The sequence below is a fragment of the Rhinoraja longicauda genome, chromosome 23 (genome assembly GCF_053455715.1).
Source record: "Rhinoraja longicauda isolate Sanriku21f chromosome 23, sRhiLon1.1, whole genome shotgun sequence".
NCBI classification, from domain to species: domain Eukaryota; kingdom Metazoa; phylum Chordata; class Chondrichthyes; order Rajiformes; family Arhynchobatidae; genus Rhinoraja; species Rhinoraja longicauda.
The window spans coordinates 35,411,626-35,431,725 of record NC_135975.1 but is presented as its reverse complement, the minus strand read 5'-3'; the positions used below and the strand labels follow the sequence as shown (position 1 = coordinate 35,431,725).

The following is a 20,100-nucleotide window of genomic DNA, read 5'->3' as shown; positions in this document are numbered from 1 at the left end:
ATTTTTATTTTTAGAGATACATCACGCAAACAGGCCCTTCGGCCCGCCGAGTCCATGCCGACCAGCGATCCCCGCATATTGGCACTATCCTACACACTAGGGACAATTTACAGTCTTTCACCGAAGACAATTAACCTGCAAACTTGTGCATCTTTATAGTGTGGGAGAAAACGAGAGAACCCGGAGAAAACCCACGCAGGTCACAGGGAGAACGTACAAACTCCATGCAGACAGCGTCCTTAGTCAGGATTGAACCCAGTTCTCTGGAATTGTAAGGCAGCAACTCTACCACTGCGCCACCGTGCTGCCCTGATAGCTTGTAGAATATTATATTGATTGAGATGTGCTGCATGGAAACAGGTCCTTCGGCCCATTGAGTTCATGCTGACCATCGACCACCCGTTCACACTAGTTCTATATTATCCCACATTTTCATCCACTCCCTACACACCAGAGGCCAATTAACCTACAAACCCGCATATTATTTGAAATGTGGGAAGAAGCCAGAGCCAGTAGCAAGAGCCAGTAGCCAGAAACCAGAGCACCCAGAGGGAACCCACGCAGTCTCTGAGAGAACGTGCAAACTCCACACAGACGGCAGCTGAGGTCAGGATTGAACCGGGGTTTCTGGCGCTGAGAGGCAGCAGCTCTACCAGCCATGCCAATGTGCTGCCTGCAAGTGTGGAGATAGAAATGGCTAATCCTTCCAGTTAGTAGCCTGTCAGCCAAAATGAGAAGAAAAGGAGAATAAATACATTTTACGTTGCAGAGCTGGCGGAAGAACAAGCCTACAAATGGAGTGTGTAGGAAGGAACTGCAGGTGCTGGTTTACACCGAAGACAGACACAAAATGCTGGAGTAACTCAGCGGGACAGGCAGCATCTCTGGAGAGAAGGAATGGGTGACGTTTCTTCAGTCTGAAGAAGGATCTCGACCCAAAACTTCACCCATTCCTTCTCTCCAGAGATGCTGCCTGTCCCGCTGAGTTACTCCAGCATTTTGTGTCTACCTGCGATTTAAACCAGCATCTGTAGTTTTCTGTCCTACAAATGAATGAAAGGTATGAAAAGGACAAATCAAAGCCAGGCAGATGATCAAGGAAAGGTGGAGCCCACAATGGTCCATTGTTGGCTGTGGAGAAGGTGACAACGAGCAGTTACAAGCAGTGAAGCTAAGCAGGACGGCAGTGACAGCACGATGACTAGGGTGGGGGAGAGATGGGGAGAGAGGGAAAGCAAGGGTTACTTGAAGTTGGAGAAATCAGCGTTCATACCCTTGGGGTGTAGGTTGCCCAAGCGAAATATGAGATGCTGTTCCTCCAATTTGCGCTGGGCCTCACAGGACAGAAAGGTCAGTGTGGGAATGGGAGGGGGAGTTAAAGTGTGTGGCAAACAGGAGATCACGTAGGTCAAGGCGGACTGAGCGATGGTGTTCAGCGAAATCATCACCCAGTCTGCGCTTGGTCTCGACGATTTATTGGAGTCTACTCCTGGAGCACCCTATACAGTAGATGAGGTCGGAGGAGGTACAAGTGAACCTCTGCCTTGCCTGAAAGGACTGTTGGGGTTCTTGGATGGAGTCGAGGGGGGAGGTAAAGGGGCAGGTGTTGCATCTCCTGCGGTTGCAGGGGAAAGTGCCTGGGGAGGGGGTGGCTTGGGTGGGAAGGGACGAGTGGATCAGGGAGTTACGGAGGCAACGGTCTCTGCGGAAAGTGGAAAGGGGTGGGCTGGGGTGGAGATGAGAAGAGAGTGAACATCATCAGTGGTGATGGTGCACGTAGAGGGCGGGAGGGTTTGTTCACTGAACATGAACTGTCTGATGGATGTGGAAGCACAGAACGGTAAATGAGAAAAGGGAAGATGGAAATAAAAAGAGACCGTGTTCAATGCTCGGTCAGTCAGGCGACATCAGGGAGTGATGGAGAGAATGTTTCACTGGAACTATCTGTCTTGACAAAGACTGAAGATAGACACAAAATGCCGGAGTAACTCAGCGGGACAGGCAGCATCTCTGGAGAGAAGGAATAGGTGACGTTTCGGGTCGAGACCCTTCAGAAGAGGTCTCTCCAGAGATGCTGCCTGACCCGCTGAGATACTCCAGCTTTTTGTGTCTATCTTTGGTTTCAACCAGCAGCTGCAGTTCCTTCCTACACAAGGACTGGTGAGGGCTGGTTGTGTGTCACCATTGAAACTAATCCAGTGAGGGGGGGTGCCAAGAATGAAGGGGGGATTTGGCGGGGGGAGGAGGGTGGTGGTAGGGGGAGGGCTGCTACCACAAGCAGCGGCAGGCAGAAGATCGGTCGGCTCGATGGACGTTGTCACTTTGTCGGTGCCAGGAACGTACCATGCTTCTGCACTGGCCAAGTCCATAAGTTCTAACAGCATTTGGCCATTTGACCCATTGTATCATTGGGCTGCAGTCTGCCTGTTTGGAACACAAGATTTGTGTTCGCCTTTGTTGTATTTGGCTTTGTAGGAGGCCATGGTCAGAAAGATCAGCATGGGATGAGGAAGACACTTCACGCTTAGATTCATAGACAATAGACAATAGGTGCAGGAGGAGGCCATTCGGCCCTTCGCACCAGCACCGCCATTCACTGTGATCATGGCTGATCATCATAGAGAGATACAGTGTGGAAACGCCCTTTTGCCCAACTTGCCCACACCGGAAAACATGTCCCATTTACATTAGTCCCACCTGCCTGCTTTTGGTCTATATCCCTCCAAACCTGTCCTATCCATGTTACTGTCTGAATGTTGGGATAATTCCAGCCTCAACTACCTCCTCTGGCAGCTTGTTCCATACACCCACCACACTTTGTGTGAAAAACCTCCCCCTCAGATTCCTATAAAATCTTTTCCCCTTCACCTTGAACCTATCTCTGGTCCTCGATATACCTACTCTGGGCAAGAGACTGTGTGCATCTACTCGATCTATTCCTCGCATGGTTTTATACACCTCTATAAGATCAGCCCCCATCTCCTGTGCTCCAAGGAATAGAGACCCAGTTTGCTCAACCTCTCCCTGTAGCTCAGACACTAGTCCTGGCAACATCTTCGTAAATCTTCTCTGCACTCTTTCCAACTTGGCAACATGGTGCCCAGAACTGGACACAATACTCTAAATATGGCCTCACCAATGTCTTATACAATTGCAACATGACCACCCAACTTCTATACTGAATACTCTGGTCGATGAAGGCCAACGTGCCAAAAGCCTTTTTGACCACCCAATCTACCTGCGACTCTACTTTCAGGGAATTGAACTCTAAATGTGGCTTCACCGACGTCTTATACAACTGCAACATGACCTCCCAACCTCAATACTCTTGACTGCTTTGAGTTACAGTAGTTGGTTCACTACTACATTTTCAGAAAATGTTTGTTTTCTCCAAAATTACAGGCTGTAAAGGTATGCAATAATTCTTTAGATGAGGTAACACGATTGTGGCTAAAGCTCATAATTGACCATTTTTCTAACCAAGCAAATAATCACACGATAAAATAGCCATACGAAGCACGTCATTTCTTTAAATGGGTTATTAAACTCTTTCCACATTTTAATGAAAGGTTGAAAACACCTCCAGATTCAGGGACAGTTTCTTCCCAGCTGTGGTCAGGCAACTGAACCATCCCACCACAACCAGAGAGCAGTGCTGAACTACTCTCTACCTCATTGGATACCCTCGGACTATCCTTGATCGGACTGGCTTTACCTTGCACTAAACGTTATTCCCTTATCATGCTTCTGCACGCTGTAAATGGCTGGATTGTAATCATGTATTGTCTTTCCGCTGACTGGTTAGCATGCAACAAAAGCATTTCACGGTACCGCGGTACACGTGACAATAAACTCAACTGAAACTGTAAAATCCCAGATGTTGCGCTGAGCAAAAATGTGCTTCAGTATTTACAAGTTGGAAAGTTCACTGAATGTCGTATGTCAACCCGATATGAAAGTTAACCGCTGGTGTACTTGTACTTTGCTTAGTGCTAACCAAACAATCTAAAGGAAAATGCAATCTTTCAGTATATTTATTTAGATGGAAATCATTTAACGATAGAAGAACTAGTCCGTTTGGGAAAAGGACTTTACAAGATCAAGGTGAGCTGTTTCACAATATCTCCATGTTGGTTTTCTGTAATCACACAGTGACTGTTAACCTGCGTTTGTCGGCACTGGGCCTGTATTTGCTGGAGTTTAGAAGAATGAGAGTGGACTGCATTGAAACGTACAGAATAGTGAAAGGCCTGGATAGAGTGGATGTGGAGAGGATGTTTCCACTAGTGGGAGAGTCTAGGACTAGAGGTCATAGGCTCAAAATTAAATTCCTTTTAGGAAGGAGATGAGGAGAAATGTCTTTAGTCAGAGGGTGGTGAATCTGTGGAATTCATTGCCACAGAAGGCTGTGGAGGCCAAGTCGGTGGATATATTTAAGGCAGACATAGTCTGTGTGTCAGAGATTATGGGGAGAAGGCAAGAGAATGGAATTAGGAGGGAGATAGATCAGCCATGATTGAATGGTGGAGTAGACTTGATGGGCCGAATGGCCTAATTCTACTCCTATCACTTATGACTTATGATCTTATGATGACTGACAGCATTTGATGTGTCCTCTACTACAGCTCTCTGCAGAAGCTGAAGACAAAATCAAACAGTCAAGATTACTTCTGGAAAACATCGTGAAAGAAAATAAAGGTGGGTAGAATGGAAAAGAAAGACAAGTGCAGGAACATCCTCACACTGTAGGATTATAAATACTAAACTAGTTTAGTTTAATTCAGAGATGCAGCGCGGAAATAGGTCCTTCTGCCCACTGAGTCCGCACAGACCAGCAATCCCTGTACATTATTGGCTCAGTTAGGGGTTGGTAGATATGACATTGTGGGGATTACAGAGACGTGGCTGCAGGAGGATCGGGCCTGGGAACTTAATATTCAGGGTTATACATCCTATAGAAAGGACAGGCAGGTGGGCAGAGACGGTGGGATAGTTCTGTTGGTGAGGGCCGAAAGTCAGTCTCTTGCGAGGGGTGACATAGGGACTGACGAGGTAGAGTCACTGTGGATTGAGTTGAGGAATTGTAAAGGCGAGAAGATACTAATTGGTGTTATCTACAGACCCCCAAATAGTAGCCCGGATGTAGGGTGTAAGTTGCAGCAGGTGTTAAAACTGGCATGTAAGACAGGTAATGCCACTGTGGTGATGGGGGATTTCAATATGCAGGTAGACTGGGAAAATCAGGTTGGTTCAGAACCCCAAGAAAGAGAGTATGTAGAGTGCCTCCGAGATGGATTCCTGGAACAGCTTGTAATGGAGCCTACCAGAGAAAAGGCAATTCTGGATTTAGTGTTGTCCAATGAAGCAGATTTGATAAGAGAACTCGAGGTAAAGGAACCGCTTGGAGGTAGTGACCATAATATGATTAGTTTTAATCTGCAATTTGAGAAGGAGAAGGTTAAATCGGAAGTGTCAGTGTTGCAGTTGAACAAAGGGGACAATGAAGGCATGAGAGAGGAGCTGGCCAAGGTAGACTGGAAAGGGATCCTAGCAAGATGGATGGTGGAACAGCAATGGCAGGAATTTCTGGGCATAATCCGGAAGACGCAGGATCATTTCATTCCAAAAAGGAAGAATGATTCCAAGGGGAGTAGGAGGCAACCGTGGCTGACAAGGGAAGTTAGGGATGGAATAAAACTAAAAGAAAAGATGTATAACACAGCAAAGAGTAGCCGGAAGCCAGAGGATTAGGAAACTATCATCGGACAACAGAAGGTAACAAAACGGGCAATACGGGCTGAAAAGATGAAATACGAGGGGAAGCTGGCCAAGAATATAAAGAAGGACAGTAAAAGCTTCTTTAGATATGTTAAGAGAAAAAGATTAGCAAAGTCAAATGTGGGTCCCTTGAAGGCAGACACGGGTGAAATTATTATGGGTAACAAGGAAATGGCAGAAGAGTTGAACAGGTACTTTGGATCTGTCTTCACTAAGGAAGACACAAACAATCTCCCAGATGTACTAGAGGACAGAGGATCTAGGGGGGTAGAGGAACTGAAAGAAATTTTCATTAGGCGAGAAATAGTATTGGTAGACTAATGGGACTGAAGGATGATAAATCCCCTGGGCCTGATGGTCTGCATCCCAGGGTCCTCAGGGAGGTGGCACTAGAAATAGTGGACGCATTGGTGATCATTTTCCAATGTTCAATAGATTCAGGATCAGTTCCTGTGGATTGGAGGGTAGCAAATGTTATCCCACTTTTCAAGAAAGGAGCGAGAGAGAAAACGGGGAATTACAGACCAGTTAGCCTGACATCGGTGGTGGGGAAGATGCTGGAGTCAATTATTAAAGAGGTAATAACGGTGCATTTGGATAGCAGTAAAAGGATAAGTCCAAGTCAGCATGGATTTATGAAAGGGAAATCATACTTGACTAGTCTTCTGGAATTTTTTGAGGATGTGACAAGTAAAATGGTTGAAGGGGAGCCAGTGGATGTAGTGTATCTAGACTTTCAGAAACCCTTTAATAAGGTCCCACACGGGAGATTGGTGAGCAAAATTAGAGCACATGGTATTGGGGGTAGGGTGTTGACATGGATAGAGAATTGGATGGCAGACAGGAAACAAAGAGTAGGAGTAAACGGGTCCTTTTCAGAATGGCAGGCAGTGGCGAGTGGAGTGCCGCAAGGCTCGGTGTTGGGGTCGCAACTATATAATGATTTGGATTAAGGAATTAGAAGTAACACTAGCAGGTTTGCAGATGACACAAAGCTGGATGGCAGTGTGAACTGCTAAGAGGTTAGGAGGTTGCAGGGTGACCTGGACAGGTTGAGTGAGTGGGCAGATGCATGGCAGATGCAGTATAATGTAGATAAATGTGAGGTTATCCACTTTGGCGGCAAAAACAAGGAGGCAGATTATTATCTCAATGGTGTCAGGTTAGGTAAGGGGGAAGAGCAGTGAGACCTGGGTTTCCTTGTACACCAGTCACTGAAAGTTGGCGTGCAGGTACAGCAGGCAGTGAAGAAAGCTAATGGCATGTTGGACTTCATAACATGAGGATTTCAGTATCAGAGGAGTTTAGAAGGATGAGAGGGGATTTTATAGAGACTTATAAAATTATAAAAGGACTGAATAAGTTAGATGCAGGAAAAATGTTCCCAATGTTGGGGGAGTCCAGAACCAGGGGCCACAGTCTAAGAATAAAGGGGAGGCCATTTAAAACTGAGGTGAGAAAAAACAGTCGACCCATCATTATAGTATGAGTCCTCCTGGAAGCTCAGAATGTGTACCTCACACTTTACATTCCTGACCAACTTCAGCGAGCTGACATTTCCACCTCATGTCCCCCAAGTCCGTGATAACAGGACACAGCCGGCAAAGTAACGAAGGGAAGATATCTTGACACTCTTCTCTCTTTCAGTTGTGTACGGAATAACAACTGGCTTTGGGAATTTTGCCCGCACTGTTATCCCGCACAATAAGCTCAAGTAAGTTGTTCCTGAAAAGTCAGAGACTATTCTCATTAATTCTATGTAGTTTGTTAAGTTCTACTTCATGTGTGAACATTCTTTTGATTGATGAGAGGGGATCTTATTGAAACATATAAGATTATTAAGGGATTGGACAAGCTAGAGGCAGGAAACATGTTCCCAATGTTGGGGGAGTCCAGAACAAGGGGCCACAGTTTAAGAATAAGGGGTGGGCCATTTAGAACGGAGATGAGGAAAAACTTTTTCACTCAGAGAGTTGTAAATCGGTGGAATTCTCTGCCTCAGAAGGCAGTGGAGGCCAATTCTCTGGATGCGTTCAAGAGAGAGCTAGATAGAGCTCTTAAAGATAATGGAGTCAAGGGATATGGGGAGAGGGCAGGAACGGGGTACTGATTGAGAATGATCAGCCATGATCACATTGAATGGCGATGCTGGCTCGAAGGGCCGAATGGCCTCCTCCTGCACCTATTGTCTATTGTCTATTGATTGATTCGTTGATACTTTATTATCGCATGTGCCATATCGCAGTGTATTTCATTGTTCTGGATAACGTACACAAGGTATGCAAAGCGTCGCCACCCACAGGGCACCAACAGAGTTGCAAAGTGTTGGTCATAGTCCCCAAAGGTCCCTATTTGTTCTCTGCGCCCCTCCTCGTCCCCCCCCCCCCCCCCCCCCCCCCCCATGCCGGCCATTCCCCACTGCAGCAAGTTTAACTTGTATCTGTCGACAGACTATTGGGGTTGGGTGCAGTGTGAATTTTACCCCCAATCTCTGTTGGACTTGGTGCGATGAGGGTTTGGTAGCAAGTTGGCAGGGCTGAACACTGAAGTTGGAGACAGTGATCCACAAGATCGAACCCCTTTTCATTTAGGTTCTCAGCCTCATTACTCACTTCCATAACCTAATGTTCCCCGTACACTAGCACCATCCTACACACAAGGGACAATTTACAATCTTTAACAAAGCCAATTCACCTACAAACCTGTAAGTCTTTGGAGTGTGGGAGGAAACCGGATAAAACCCATGCAGGTCATAGGGAGAACGTCCAAACTCCGTACAGACAGCACCCGTGGTCAGGATCGAACCCGGGTCTCTGGCGCTGCAGTAACTGTACTGCTGTTCCACCGTGCCATCCATTTTTGCGTCAAATGAGGGTGATTGGCCTCGGGAAATTTGCTGCTAAATCTGTTTATTCTCCCTGGTATCATCGAGTCATACAGCATGGAAACCGACCCATCAACCCAACTTGCTCACACCAATCAACATGCCCCACCCACACTAGTCCCATCAGCCCACACTAGTCCCACCCACACTAGTCCCATCAGCCCACACTAGTCCCACCCACACTAGTCCCATCAGCCCACACTAGTCCCATCAGCCCACACTAGTCCCATCAGCCCACACTAGTCCCATCAGCCCACACTAGTCCCACCCACACTAGTCCCATCAGCCCACACTAGTCCCACCCACACTAGTCCCATCAGCCCACACTAGTCCCATCAGCCCACACTAGTCCCATCAGCCCACACTAGTCCCATCAGCCCACACTAGTCCCACCCACACTAGTCCCATCAGCCCACACTAGTCCCACCCACACTAGTCCCATCAGCCCACACTAGTCCCATCAGCCCACACTAGTCCCACCCACACTAGTCCCATCAGCCCACACTAGTCCCACCCACACTAGTCCCATCAGCCCACACTAGTCCCATCAGCCCACACTAGTCCCACCCACACTAGTCCCATCAGCCCACACTAGTCCCATCAGCCCACACTAGTCCCACCCACACTAGTCCCATCAGCCCACACTAGTCCCATCAGCCCACACTAGTCCCATCAGCCCACACTAGCCCCACCCACACTAGTCCCATCAGCCCACACTAGTCCCACCCACACTAGTCCCATCAGCCCACACTAGTCCCACCCACACTAGTCCCATCAGCCCACACTAGTCCCATCAGCCCACACTAGTCCCATCAGCCCACACTAGTCCCATCAGCCCACACTAGTCCCATCAGCCCACACTAGTCCCATCAGCCCACACTAGTCCCATCAGCCCACACTAGTCCCATCAGCCCACACTAGTCCCACCCACACTAGTCCCATCAGCCCACACTAGTCCCACCCACACTAGTCCCATCAGCCCACACTAGTCCCATCAGCCCACACTAGTCCCATCAGCCCACACTAGTCCCATCAGCCCACACTAGTCCCACCCACACTAGTCCCATCAGCCCACACTAGTCCCACCCACACTAGTCCCATCAGCCCACACTAGTCCCATCAGCCCACACTAGTCCCACCCACACTAGTCCCATCAGCCCACACTAGTCCCATCAGCCCACACTAGTCCCACCCACACTAGTCCCATCAGCCCACACTAGTCCCATCAGCCCACACTAGTCCCATCAGCCCACACTAGTCCCATCAGCCCACACTAGTCCCACCCACACTAGTCCCATCAGCCCACACTAGTCCCACCCACACTAGTCCCATCAGCCCACACTAGTCCCACCCACACTAGTCCCATCAGCCCACACTAGTCCCATCAGCCCACACTAGTCCCACCCACACTAGTCCCATCAGCCCACACTAGTCCCATCAGCCCACACTAGTCCCATCAGCCCACACTAGTCCCATCAGCCCACACTAGTCCCACCCACACTAGTCCCATCAGCCCACACTAGTCCCAACCACACTAATCCCATCAGCCCACACTAGTCCCATCAGCCCACACTAGTCCCATCAGCCCACACTAGTCCCATCAGCCCACACTAGTCCCACCCACACTAGTCCCATCAGCCCACACTAGTCCCACCCACACTAGTCCCATCAGCCCACACTAGTCCCATCAGCCCACACTAGTCCCATCAGCCCACACTAGTCCCATCAGCCCACACTAGTCCCATCAGCCCACACTAGTCCCATCAGCCCACACTAGTCCCACCCACACTAGTCCCATCAGCCCACACTAGTCCCACCCACACTAGTCCCATCAGCCCACACTAGTCCCATCAGCCCACACTAGTCCCATCAGCCCACACTAGTCCCATCAGCCCACACTAGTCCCATCAGCCCACACTAGTCCCATCAGCCCACACTAGTCCCATCAGCCCACACTAGTCCCATCAGCCCACACTAGTCCCATCAGCCCACACTAGTCTCATCAGCCCACACTAGTCCCATCAGCCCACACTAGTCCCATCAGCCCACACTAGTCCCATCAGCCCACACTAGTCCCATCAGCCCACACTAGTCCCATCAGCCCACACTAGTCCCATCAGCCCACACTAGTCCCACCCACACTAGTCCCATCAGCCCACACTAGTCCCACCCACACTAGTCCCATCAGCCCACACTAGTCCCATCAGCCCACACTAGTCCCATCAGCCCACACTAGTCCCATCAGCCCACACTAGTCCCATCAGCCCACACTAGTCCCATCAGCCCACACTAGTCCCATCAGCCCACACTAGTCCCATCAGCCCACACTAGTCCCACCCACACTAGTCCCATCAGCCCACACTAGTCCCATCAGCCCACACTAGTCCCATCAGCCCACACTAGTCCCATCAGCCCACACTAGTCCCATCAGCCCACACTAGTCCCATCAGCCCACACTAGTCCCATCAGCCCACACTAGTCCCATCAGCCCACACTAGTCCCATCAGCCCACACTAGTCCCATCAGCCTGCTGTTGCCCATATTCCTTTAAACCTACCCTGTCCATGCACCAATATAAATGTTTCTTAAATGCTGTGATAGTCCCTACTTCAACTACCTCCTCTGGCAGCTTGTCCAATACACCCACCACTTTTTGTATAAAAACAGTTACCCCTCAGGTTCCCATTAAATCTTTCTCCCCTCACCTTAAACCTGTGTCCCCAGGTTCTCGATTCCCTTATTCGGTGTGCATCTCCCCAATCTATTCCTCTCATGATTTTCTACACCTCTTTAACATCACCCCTCAGCCTCCTGCCCTCCAAGGAATAGAGACCCAGCCTACTCAACCTCTCCCAAAAGATCAGTCCCTTGAATCCTTGACAACATACTGGTAAATCTTCTCTACACCTTCTTCCAGCTTGACAGCATCTTTCCTATAACATGGTGAACAAAACATGAACACAACACTCCAAATGCGGCCTCACCAACCTCTTCTATAACTGCAACATGACCTCCCAACTTATATACTCAACATGGTGGAGAAGGTGATCGTGTGTTGTCTTTCTGCTGACTGGTTAGCATGCAACAAAAGCTTTTCACTGTACCTCAGTACAAGTGACAATAAACTGCACTAAACAAACAAACAAACTAACAAACCAACTTCTCGCTAACCCTGAACTACTGAGGGCAATGTGTAGTTGAGACAAAATAATGCCTGTTGTCTTGTTGAATGGTTGATCTGGTTGAAGGGGCTTTCTATTTCAGCCATGCCCTAACCCAGAGACTCTCAGTTCAATTGCATTATATCCCACACCCTGGTGTCACCATTTCCCATGGGTGGATACAAGAAACGACTGCAAACCTTCCCGCTTCTATGGATTACATTTTATAATATTTTCATAGTATCTTTTCCACTTTCACATTGTTTCCACTAGTGGGAGAGTCTAGGACCAGAGGCCAGAGCCTCAGAATTAAAGGGCGTTCCTTTAGGAAGGAGAATGGGAATCTCTTTGGACAGAGGGTGGTGAATCTGTGGAATTCATTGCCACAGAAAGCTGTGGAGGCCAAGTCGATGGGTATTTTTAAAGCAGAGATAGATAGATTCTTGATTAGTACAGGTGTCAGGGGTTATGGAGAGAAGACAGGAGAATGCGGTTGAGAGGGAGAGATAGATCAACCATGATTGAATGGCCGAGTAGACTTGATGGGCCGAATGGCCTAATTCTGCTCCTATCACTTATGAACATTGGTCAAAATGTACAAAGAAACGTACATTAAATTGCGACGTTCTCCAACATGTGTAACTCTTTTTCTCTTTTCCCCATTCAGGGAGCTCCAAGAAAATCTAGTGCGTTCCCATTCAGCTGGTATGTGCACTCCTTCAATGTTCTGTAGACTCTCCTGCCGTTTAGTGTGCTGTCACATCGCCTCAGTAACCTGCTGCTCTCTGTCCTGCAGGTGTGGGCAAACCCCTCTCCCCACAGAGGTGCCGGATGCTGCTGGCTCTCAGGATCAATGTCCTGGCCAAGGGTTACAGTGGAATCTCCTTGGAGACCCTCACCCAAATGATCCAGGCCTTCAATGGTAAGGCATGGTTTTACTCTACTAGGCTAGAGTACATCAATTAACATAGAAACATAGAAGATAGGTGCAGGAGGCCATTCGGCCCTTTGAGCCAGCACCACCATTCAATATAATCATGGCTGATCATCCAAAATCAGTACCCCGTTCCTGCTTTTTCCCCATATCCCTTGATTCCGTTAGCCCTTAGAGCTACATCTAACTCTCTCTTGAAAACTTACACTGGTTATGTAATTAACTTTCTTGACTTTGGGTTGATGCTATTTGAAGGATTACTAACCCTCATTAATATTGATTAATAGAGTCATGGAGTCATGCGGAGTGGAAACAGGGTCTTCGGCCCAACTTGCCCATGCCAACCCAGGTTGCCCACCCTCACTGGTCCCACCTACCTGCGTTTGGCCCTTATCCTTCTGAATCTTTCCTATTCTGTACCTGTCCAAGTGTCTTTTAAATGTTGTGATAGTCCCTGCTTCACCCACCACCTCTGGTAGCTCATTCCATACTCCCACCACCCTTTGTGTGAAAAAGGTTCCCCCTCAGGTTCCTATTAAATCTTTCCCCTCTCACCTTAAACCTACATCTTCTAGTTCTTGATTCCCTTACTCCTGATAAAAGACGATGGATTTACTTGATCTATTCCCCTCTTGATCTTATACACCTTCTTATGATCACTCCGCATCCTCCTGGAATAGAGTCCTTGCCTACTCAACCTCTCCCCATAGCTCAGGCCCTCGAGTTTTGGCAACATCCTCGCAAATCCTCTCTGCGCCCTTTCAAGCTTAACAACATCTTTCCTGTAACAGGGGGACTAAAACTGAGCACAATACTCCAAATGTATTGGAACCTCGCCGATGTCTTGTACAGTAACTAGGGTTGCCAAATGTCCCGTATTAGCCGGGACATCCCGTTTATTGGGCTAAATTGGTTTATCCCATACAGGACCGCCCTTGTCCCGTATTAGACCCGGACGGTGCTGTAGGCCCGGACACTGTAGGCCCGGACACTGTAGGCCCGGACACTGTAGGCCCGGACACTGTAGGCCCGGACACTGTAGGCCCGGACACCGTAGGCCCGGACACCGTAGGCCCGGACACCGTAGGCCCGGACACCGTAGGCCCGGACACCGTAGGCCCGGACACCGTAGGCCCGGACACCGTAGGCCCGGACACCGTAGGCCCGGACACCGTAGGCCCGGACACCGTAGGCCCGGACACCGTAGGCCCGGACACCGTAGGCCCGGACACCGTAGGCCCGGACACCGTAGGCTCGGACACCGTAGGCTCGGACACCGTAGGCCCGGACACCGTAGGCCCGGACACCGTAGGCCCGGACACCGTAGGCCCGGACACCGTAGGCCCGGACACCGTAGGCCCGGACACCGTAGGCCCGGACACCGTAGGCTCGGACACCGTAGGCCCGGACACCGTAGGCCCGGACACTGTAGGCCCGGACGGCGCTGTAGGCCCGGACGGCGCTGTAGGCCCGGACACTGTAGGCCCGGATACCGTAGGCCCGGACACTGCAGGCCTGGGGGCAGCTGTATGCCCGGACAGTGGAGGCCGGAGGCTGGGGTGCTGCCTAAAGGAGGTTGCGTAGCAACCCCCTCCCGGTCCAGGCGGCCGCCATTGGTGGAGCGGGAGCACGTGGCTGCTGGCTGGGTGAGGTCACGTGGGGCGCGGGGCATGATGTCACCCTTTGTCCCTTATTTGGGAGTGAGGAATTTGGCAACCCTACCAGTAACCTGACACTAACCCAGACTAAAGGGTTGGTTTCCAGCATATGGGATGAAGTTGTTCTGATGGGGGTATTCCAGCTCCCAGTCACTGGTGTTGACTGTGGGCAATGTTAGCACAGCCTCACTGACACTACACGTACCCTGTGTATCAGCGACGGCTTAGAGCCCAGCGACGGACTGCATTCACCTGTAAATCTGAAAATAGTAACAGCCACTTGATTGAATTTACTTACAAAACGTATTTGACAAAAAGCTGGCGTGTAAGGGCGGTCACGGTGGCGCAGCGGTAGAGTTGCTGCCTTACAGCGAATGCAGCGCCAGAGACCCGGGTTCGATCCTGGCTATGGGTGCTGTCTGTACGGAGTTTGAACGTTCTCCCCATGACCTGCGTGGGTTTTGTCAGAGGTCTTCGGTTTCCTCCCACACTCCAAAGATGGGCAGGTTTGTAGGTTAATTGGCTTGGTAAATGTAAAAATTGTCCCTAGTAGGTGTAGGATAGCGTTAGTGTGCGGGGATCGCTGGGCGGCGCGGACCCGGTGGGCTGAAAGGGCATATATCTCTAACTAAAACTAAACTAAACTCAGCAGGACAGGCAGGATTTATGGAGAGAAGGAATGGGTGACGTTTCGGGTCGAGACCCGTCCTCAGCAGTCCGGAAGCACCCATTCCTTCTCTCCAGAGATGCTGCTTGTCCCACTGATCAAACCTGCATCTGTAGTTCCCTCCTACACGTTTAGTATTGGATGTTTGCTTTAGTTTAGTTTAGAGATACAGCGCGGAAACAGGCCCTTCAGCCCACCGAGTCCGCGCCGACCAGCGATCCCCGCACACTAACACTATCCTACATATTAGGGACAATCTACAATTATACCAAGCCAATTCGCCCACAAACCTGCACGTCTTTGGAGTGTGGGAAGAAAACTGAGCTCCTGGAGAAAACCCACGAGGTCACGGGGAGAACATACAAACTCCGTACAGACAGCACCCATGGTCAGGATTAAACCTGGGTCTCTGGCGCTGTGAGGCAGCAACTCTACCGCTGTGCCACCGTGCCAGTATTGTTGGTGTTGGGTAATAGAGCTCGGTGGATAGTGTTGATGGTGAGGCTGCAGCACCCAGAGGTTATTTTAGTTTAGTGTAGTTTATTGTCACGTGTACCGAGGTATAATGAAAAGCTATTTGTAGTGTGCTCTCCAGTCAGCTGAAAGACAATACATGATTACAATCGAGCCATCACCAGTGTGCAGATACATGATAAAGGGAATAACGTTTGGTGCAAGATCAAGTCCAATAAAGTCCAATTACTGATAGTCCGAGAGTCTCCAATGAGGTAGATAGTAGCTCAGGATCACTCTCTAGTTGTTGATGGGGTGGTTCAATTGTTTAATAACAGCTGGGAAGAAACTGTCTCTGAATCTGGACGTGTGCATTTGACACTTATGTACCTCTTGCCTGATGGGAGAGGGGAGGAGAGAGAGAAGAGGGTGAGACTCATCCTTGATTATGCTGCTAGCCTTGCCGAGGCAGCGTGAGGTAGAAATGGAATCAATGGAGGTTGGTTTGTGTGATGGTCTGGGCCACGTCCACAATTCCCTGCAGTTTCTTGCGGTCTTGGATGGAGCTGTTCCCAAACCAAGCCATGATGCATCCTGATAAAATGCTTTCTACGGCGCATCTGTAGATGTTGGTGAGGGTTGTTGGGGACATGCCGAACATCCTAAGCCTTCTGAGGAAGTAGAGGCGTTGGTGTGCTTTCTTGGCCATTACTTCAATATGGGCGGTCCTGGACAGGTTGCTGGTGGAAGTTGAGATGTTGGTGTGCTTCCTTGGCCAATGCACGTGGGTGGTCCAGGAGCCAGAGGCCATGGTGCCTTGGGCAGGGGGCCAGCTGCCCGGCAGTGTAGAAGTGCTTGCTCCCTCTACATTAGGCTAAGTGAATAATGGAAGGCATGGATAGAGCGGATGTGGAAAGGATGTTTCCACTAGTGGGAGAGTCTAGGACCAGAGGGCACAGCCTCAGAATTAAAAGACGCTCTTTTAGAAAGGTGGTGAGGAGAAACTTATTTAGTCAGAGGATAGTTAGTCTGTGGAACTCATTGCCACAGAGGGTTGTGGAGGCCAAGTCAGTGGATGCTTTTAAGGCAGAGATAGAGAAATTCTTGATTAGAATGGGTGCCAAGGGTTATGGGGAGAAGGCAGGAAAATGGGATTAGGAGGCAGAGATAGATCAGCCATGATTGAATGATGGAGTGGACTCGATTGGCCGAATGGCCTAATTCTACTCCTATAACTTGTGAACTTGTGAACCCGGGTCTCTGGTGTCGTGAGGCAGTGAGTTTATTAGCAAAAATACTATGGTGTTGTTTGACTATCTTTGATCGGACTTTACTGGACTCTATCTTGCACTCAGCATTATTCATGTTATTCCCCGTATCGTGTATCTGCACACTGTGGATGACTCCATTGTAATCATGTGTTGTCTTTCTGCGGTCAGCACGCAACAAACAACTTTTCACTGTACCTCGGCACACGTGACAATAAACTGAACTCAAACTCAAAATGTTTTTTAAAAATACGGTATTGAAATAGACGCAATCTTTAAAAGTAATTGGATAAATGTGTCCAGTCCAACTATATACTGTTGGCAGACACAAAATGCAGGAGTAACTCAGCGGCACAGGTAGCATCTCTGGAAAGAAGGAATGGGTGACGTTTCTTCAGTCTAATGGAACGTCCTTTTATTCTGAGCCTATGGCCTTTGGTCCGAGACTCTCCCACTAGTGGAAACATCCTCTCCACATCCACTCTGAACAAGGGTCTCAACCCGAAACGTCTCCTTTTCTTTCTATCCAGAGATACTGGATGAGAAGGATGAGAGGGGATCTTATAGAGACATATAAATATAAAAGGACTGGACAAGCTAGATGCAGGAAAAAATTTCTCAATGTTGGGCGAGTCCAGAACCAGGGGCCATAATCTAAGAATAAAGGGGAGGCCATTTAAAACTGAGATGAAAAAAAACTTTTTCACCGAGAGAGTTGTGAATTTTGTGGAATTCTCTGCCACAGAAAGCAGTGGAGTCCAATTCGCTGGATGAATTTAAAAGAGAGTTAGATAGAGCTCTAGGGACTAGCGGAATCAAGGGGTATGGGGAGAAGGCAGGCACGGGTTACTGATTGTGGATAATCAGCCATGATCACAATAAATGGCGGTGCTGGGTCGAAGGGCCGAATGGCCTCCTCCTGCACCTATTTTCTATGACTCTATGCTGCCTGTCCCGCTGAGTTACTCCAGCATTTGGTGTCTATCTTCGGTTTAAACCAGCACCTGCAGTTCCTTCCGACACATTTCGTACACTGTTGTTAACGAGAGACATTGTGCTTTCTGCAGCTTCCTGCCTGTCCTTCGTGCCAGAGAAGGGAACTGTTGGGGCCAGTGGGGATCTGGCTCCTCTGGCTCACCTTGCCCTTGGACTGATGGGTGAAGGGAAAATGTGGTCGCCAAAGAGCGGCTGGGCTGATGCCAAGGATGTGAGTTCTTCAGTTTTGTTTTAATCACAAGTTGCCAAGTAAGTTTGGGAAAGGGTGGATGCGTGGCCAGGTCGGGTAGACATGCCAGACTATATTTTACCATGGGTACCTTGGAAGAACCCTTCATCGGCCACCTTCCCTCCCTCTGCATCCTTTACATCCATTACAATATCTCCTCCTTCATTCCAGGAAACTCATGGCATTGCCTGCTCTCCTGTCACCTGTTCTTCCAAGATGGTCACACACTCCCCTCATAGACACAAAAGGCTGGAGTAACTCAGTGGGTCAGGCAGCATGGGGAGGAGAATGGAGTGAGGAGGGAGATATAGACCAGCCATGATTCATACGTGCATTTATTTCAAGACGGCTTGTATACAAAAACAGGGATGTAATGCTGAGGCTCTAAAAGGCGCTGGTCAGGCCGCATCTGGAATATTGTGAGCAGTTTTGGGCCCCATATCTGAGGAAGGATGTGCTGGCTCTGGAGAGGGTCCAGAGGAGGTTTACGAGAGTGATCCCAGGAATGAGTGGGTTAATATACGATGAGCGTTTGTCGGCACTGGGCCTGTACATGCTGGAGTTTAGAAGAATGAGGGGGGACTCATTGAAACGTACATCATAGTGAAAGGCTTGGATAGAGTGGACGTGGAGAGAATGTTTCCATGAATGGGAAAGTCTAGGACCAGAGGGCACAGCCTCAGAATTAATTGAATAAATCATATTAGCCAATATGTCTACATACAAGGAATTTGCCTTGGTGCATTGCTGACACATAACGACACGATATACAGTAGACAATTAAAAATAAAACATTCTCATTTAAACATGTGAAGAATAAAATAAAATAGCAGAGCAAAAGGAGGCTACTTTGTTGAGTAGAGCAACTGCTCGTGGAAAAAAAGCTGTTTCTATGTCTGGCCGTGGGGGCTTTGACAGTCCGGAGTCACCTCCCAGAGGGAAGTACTTCAAAGAGTTTGTGGCCAAGGTGAGAGGGGTCAGAGATGATCTTAGCCACTTGCTTCCTGGCCCTTGCAGTGTACAGTTCGTCGATGGGGGGGAAGGTTGCAGCCAACAACCTTCTCAGCTGATTGAACGATCCATTGCAGCCTCCGGATGTTATGCTTGGTGGCTGAGCCAACACAGGCCATGATGGAGAAGGTGAGGACAGACTCTATGATGGCAGTATAAAACTGGATCATCATTGCCTGTGGCAGATTGTAAAAGAGAGGGAAGAGTACGCAGCCTTGCGGTGCTCCTATGCGGAGGATCAGTGGGTCCAAGATGTGCTTTCCCATCCTCACATGCTGCTTCCTGTCTGTCAGGAAGTTGGTGATCCACTGACAGGGAGGTTCAGGCACAGTCAACTGGGAGAGTTTGGAGTGTAGTAGCTCTGGTACAATGGTGTTAAATGCAGAGCTAAAGTCCACAAACAAAATCCTTGCACAGGTCCCCTGGCGGTCTTGGTGCTGGAGGATGAAGTGCAGGCCTGGGTTGACTGTGTCATCCACTGATCTATTGGCAAACTGCAGGGGGTCCAGCAGGGGGTTTGTGATGTTTTTCAGCTGGGCCAGCACAATGCAGCATAATGTGGATAAATGTGAGGTTATCCATTTGGTGGCAAGAATGGGAAGGCAGATTATTATCTGAATGGTGTCAGGTTAGCAAAAGGGGAAGTACAACGAGACCTGGGTGTGCTTGTTCATCAGTCACTGAAAATAAGCATGCAGGTACACCAGGCAGTGAAGAAAGCAAATGGCATGTTGGCCTTCATAACAAGAGGAATTGAGTATAAGAGCAAAGAGTCCTCTTGCAATTGTACAGGGTCCTGGTGAGACCGCACCTGGAGTACTGTGTGCGGTTTTGGTCTCCAAATTTGAGGAAGGACATTCTTGCTCTTGAGTGCAGCATAGGTTCATCAGATTAATTCCCGAGATGGCGGGACTGTCATATGATGAAAGAATGGAGCAACTGGGCTTGTATTCATTAGAATTTAGAAGGATGAGAGGGGATCTTATTGAAACATATAAGATTATTGAGGGATTGGCCACGCTAGATGCAGGAAACATGTTCCCAATGTTGGGGGAGTCCCG

The 20,100-nt window shown here is 49.0% G+C and overlaps 1 protein-coding gene across 2 annotated transcripts in view; it reads left to right on the top strand.

The window, feature by feature from the left end:
• Positions 1 to 20,100, top strand: part of LOC144605017 (histidine ammonia-lyase) — a 61,905-nt gene that overhangs the window by 6,774 nt on the left and 35,031 nt on the right. Inside the window, exons 4-9 of one of the 2 annotated variants that reach the window (XM_078420051.1) lie at positions 4,030 to 4,104; positions 4,626 to 4,698; positions 7,426 to 7,492; positions 12,491 to 12,528; positions 12,620 to 12,745; positions 17,871 to 18,010. In XM_078420051.1, the coding sequence (XP_078276177.1) occupies positions 4,030 to 4,104; positions 4,626 to 4,698; positions 7,426 to 7,492; positions 12,491 to 12,528; positions 12,620 to 12,745; positions 17,871 to 18,010 (519 nt within the window). Of the gene's footprint in view, positions 1 to 4,029; positions 4,105 to 4,625; positions 4,699 to 7,425; positions 7,493 to 12,490; positions 12,529 to 12,619; positions 12,746 to 17,870; positions 18,011 to 20,100 lie in introns of those variants that run through there. The other variant, XM_078420052.1, reaches the window with a different exon arrangement.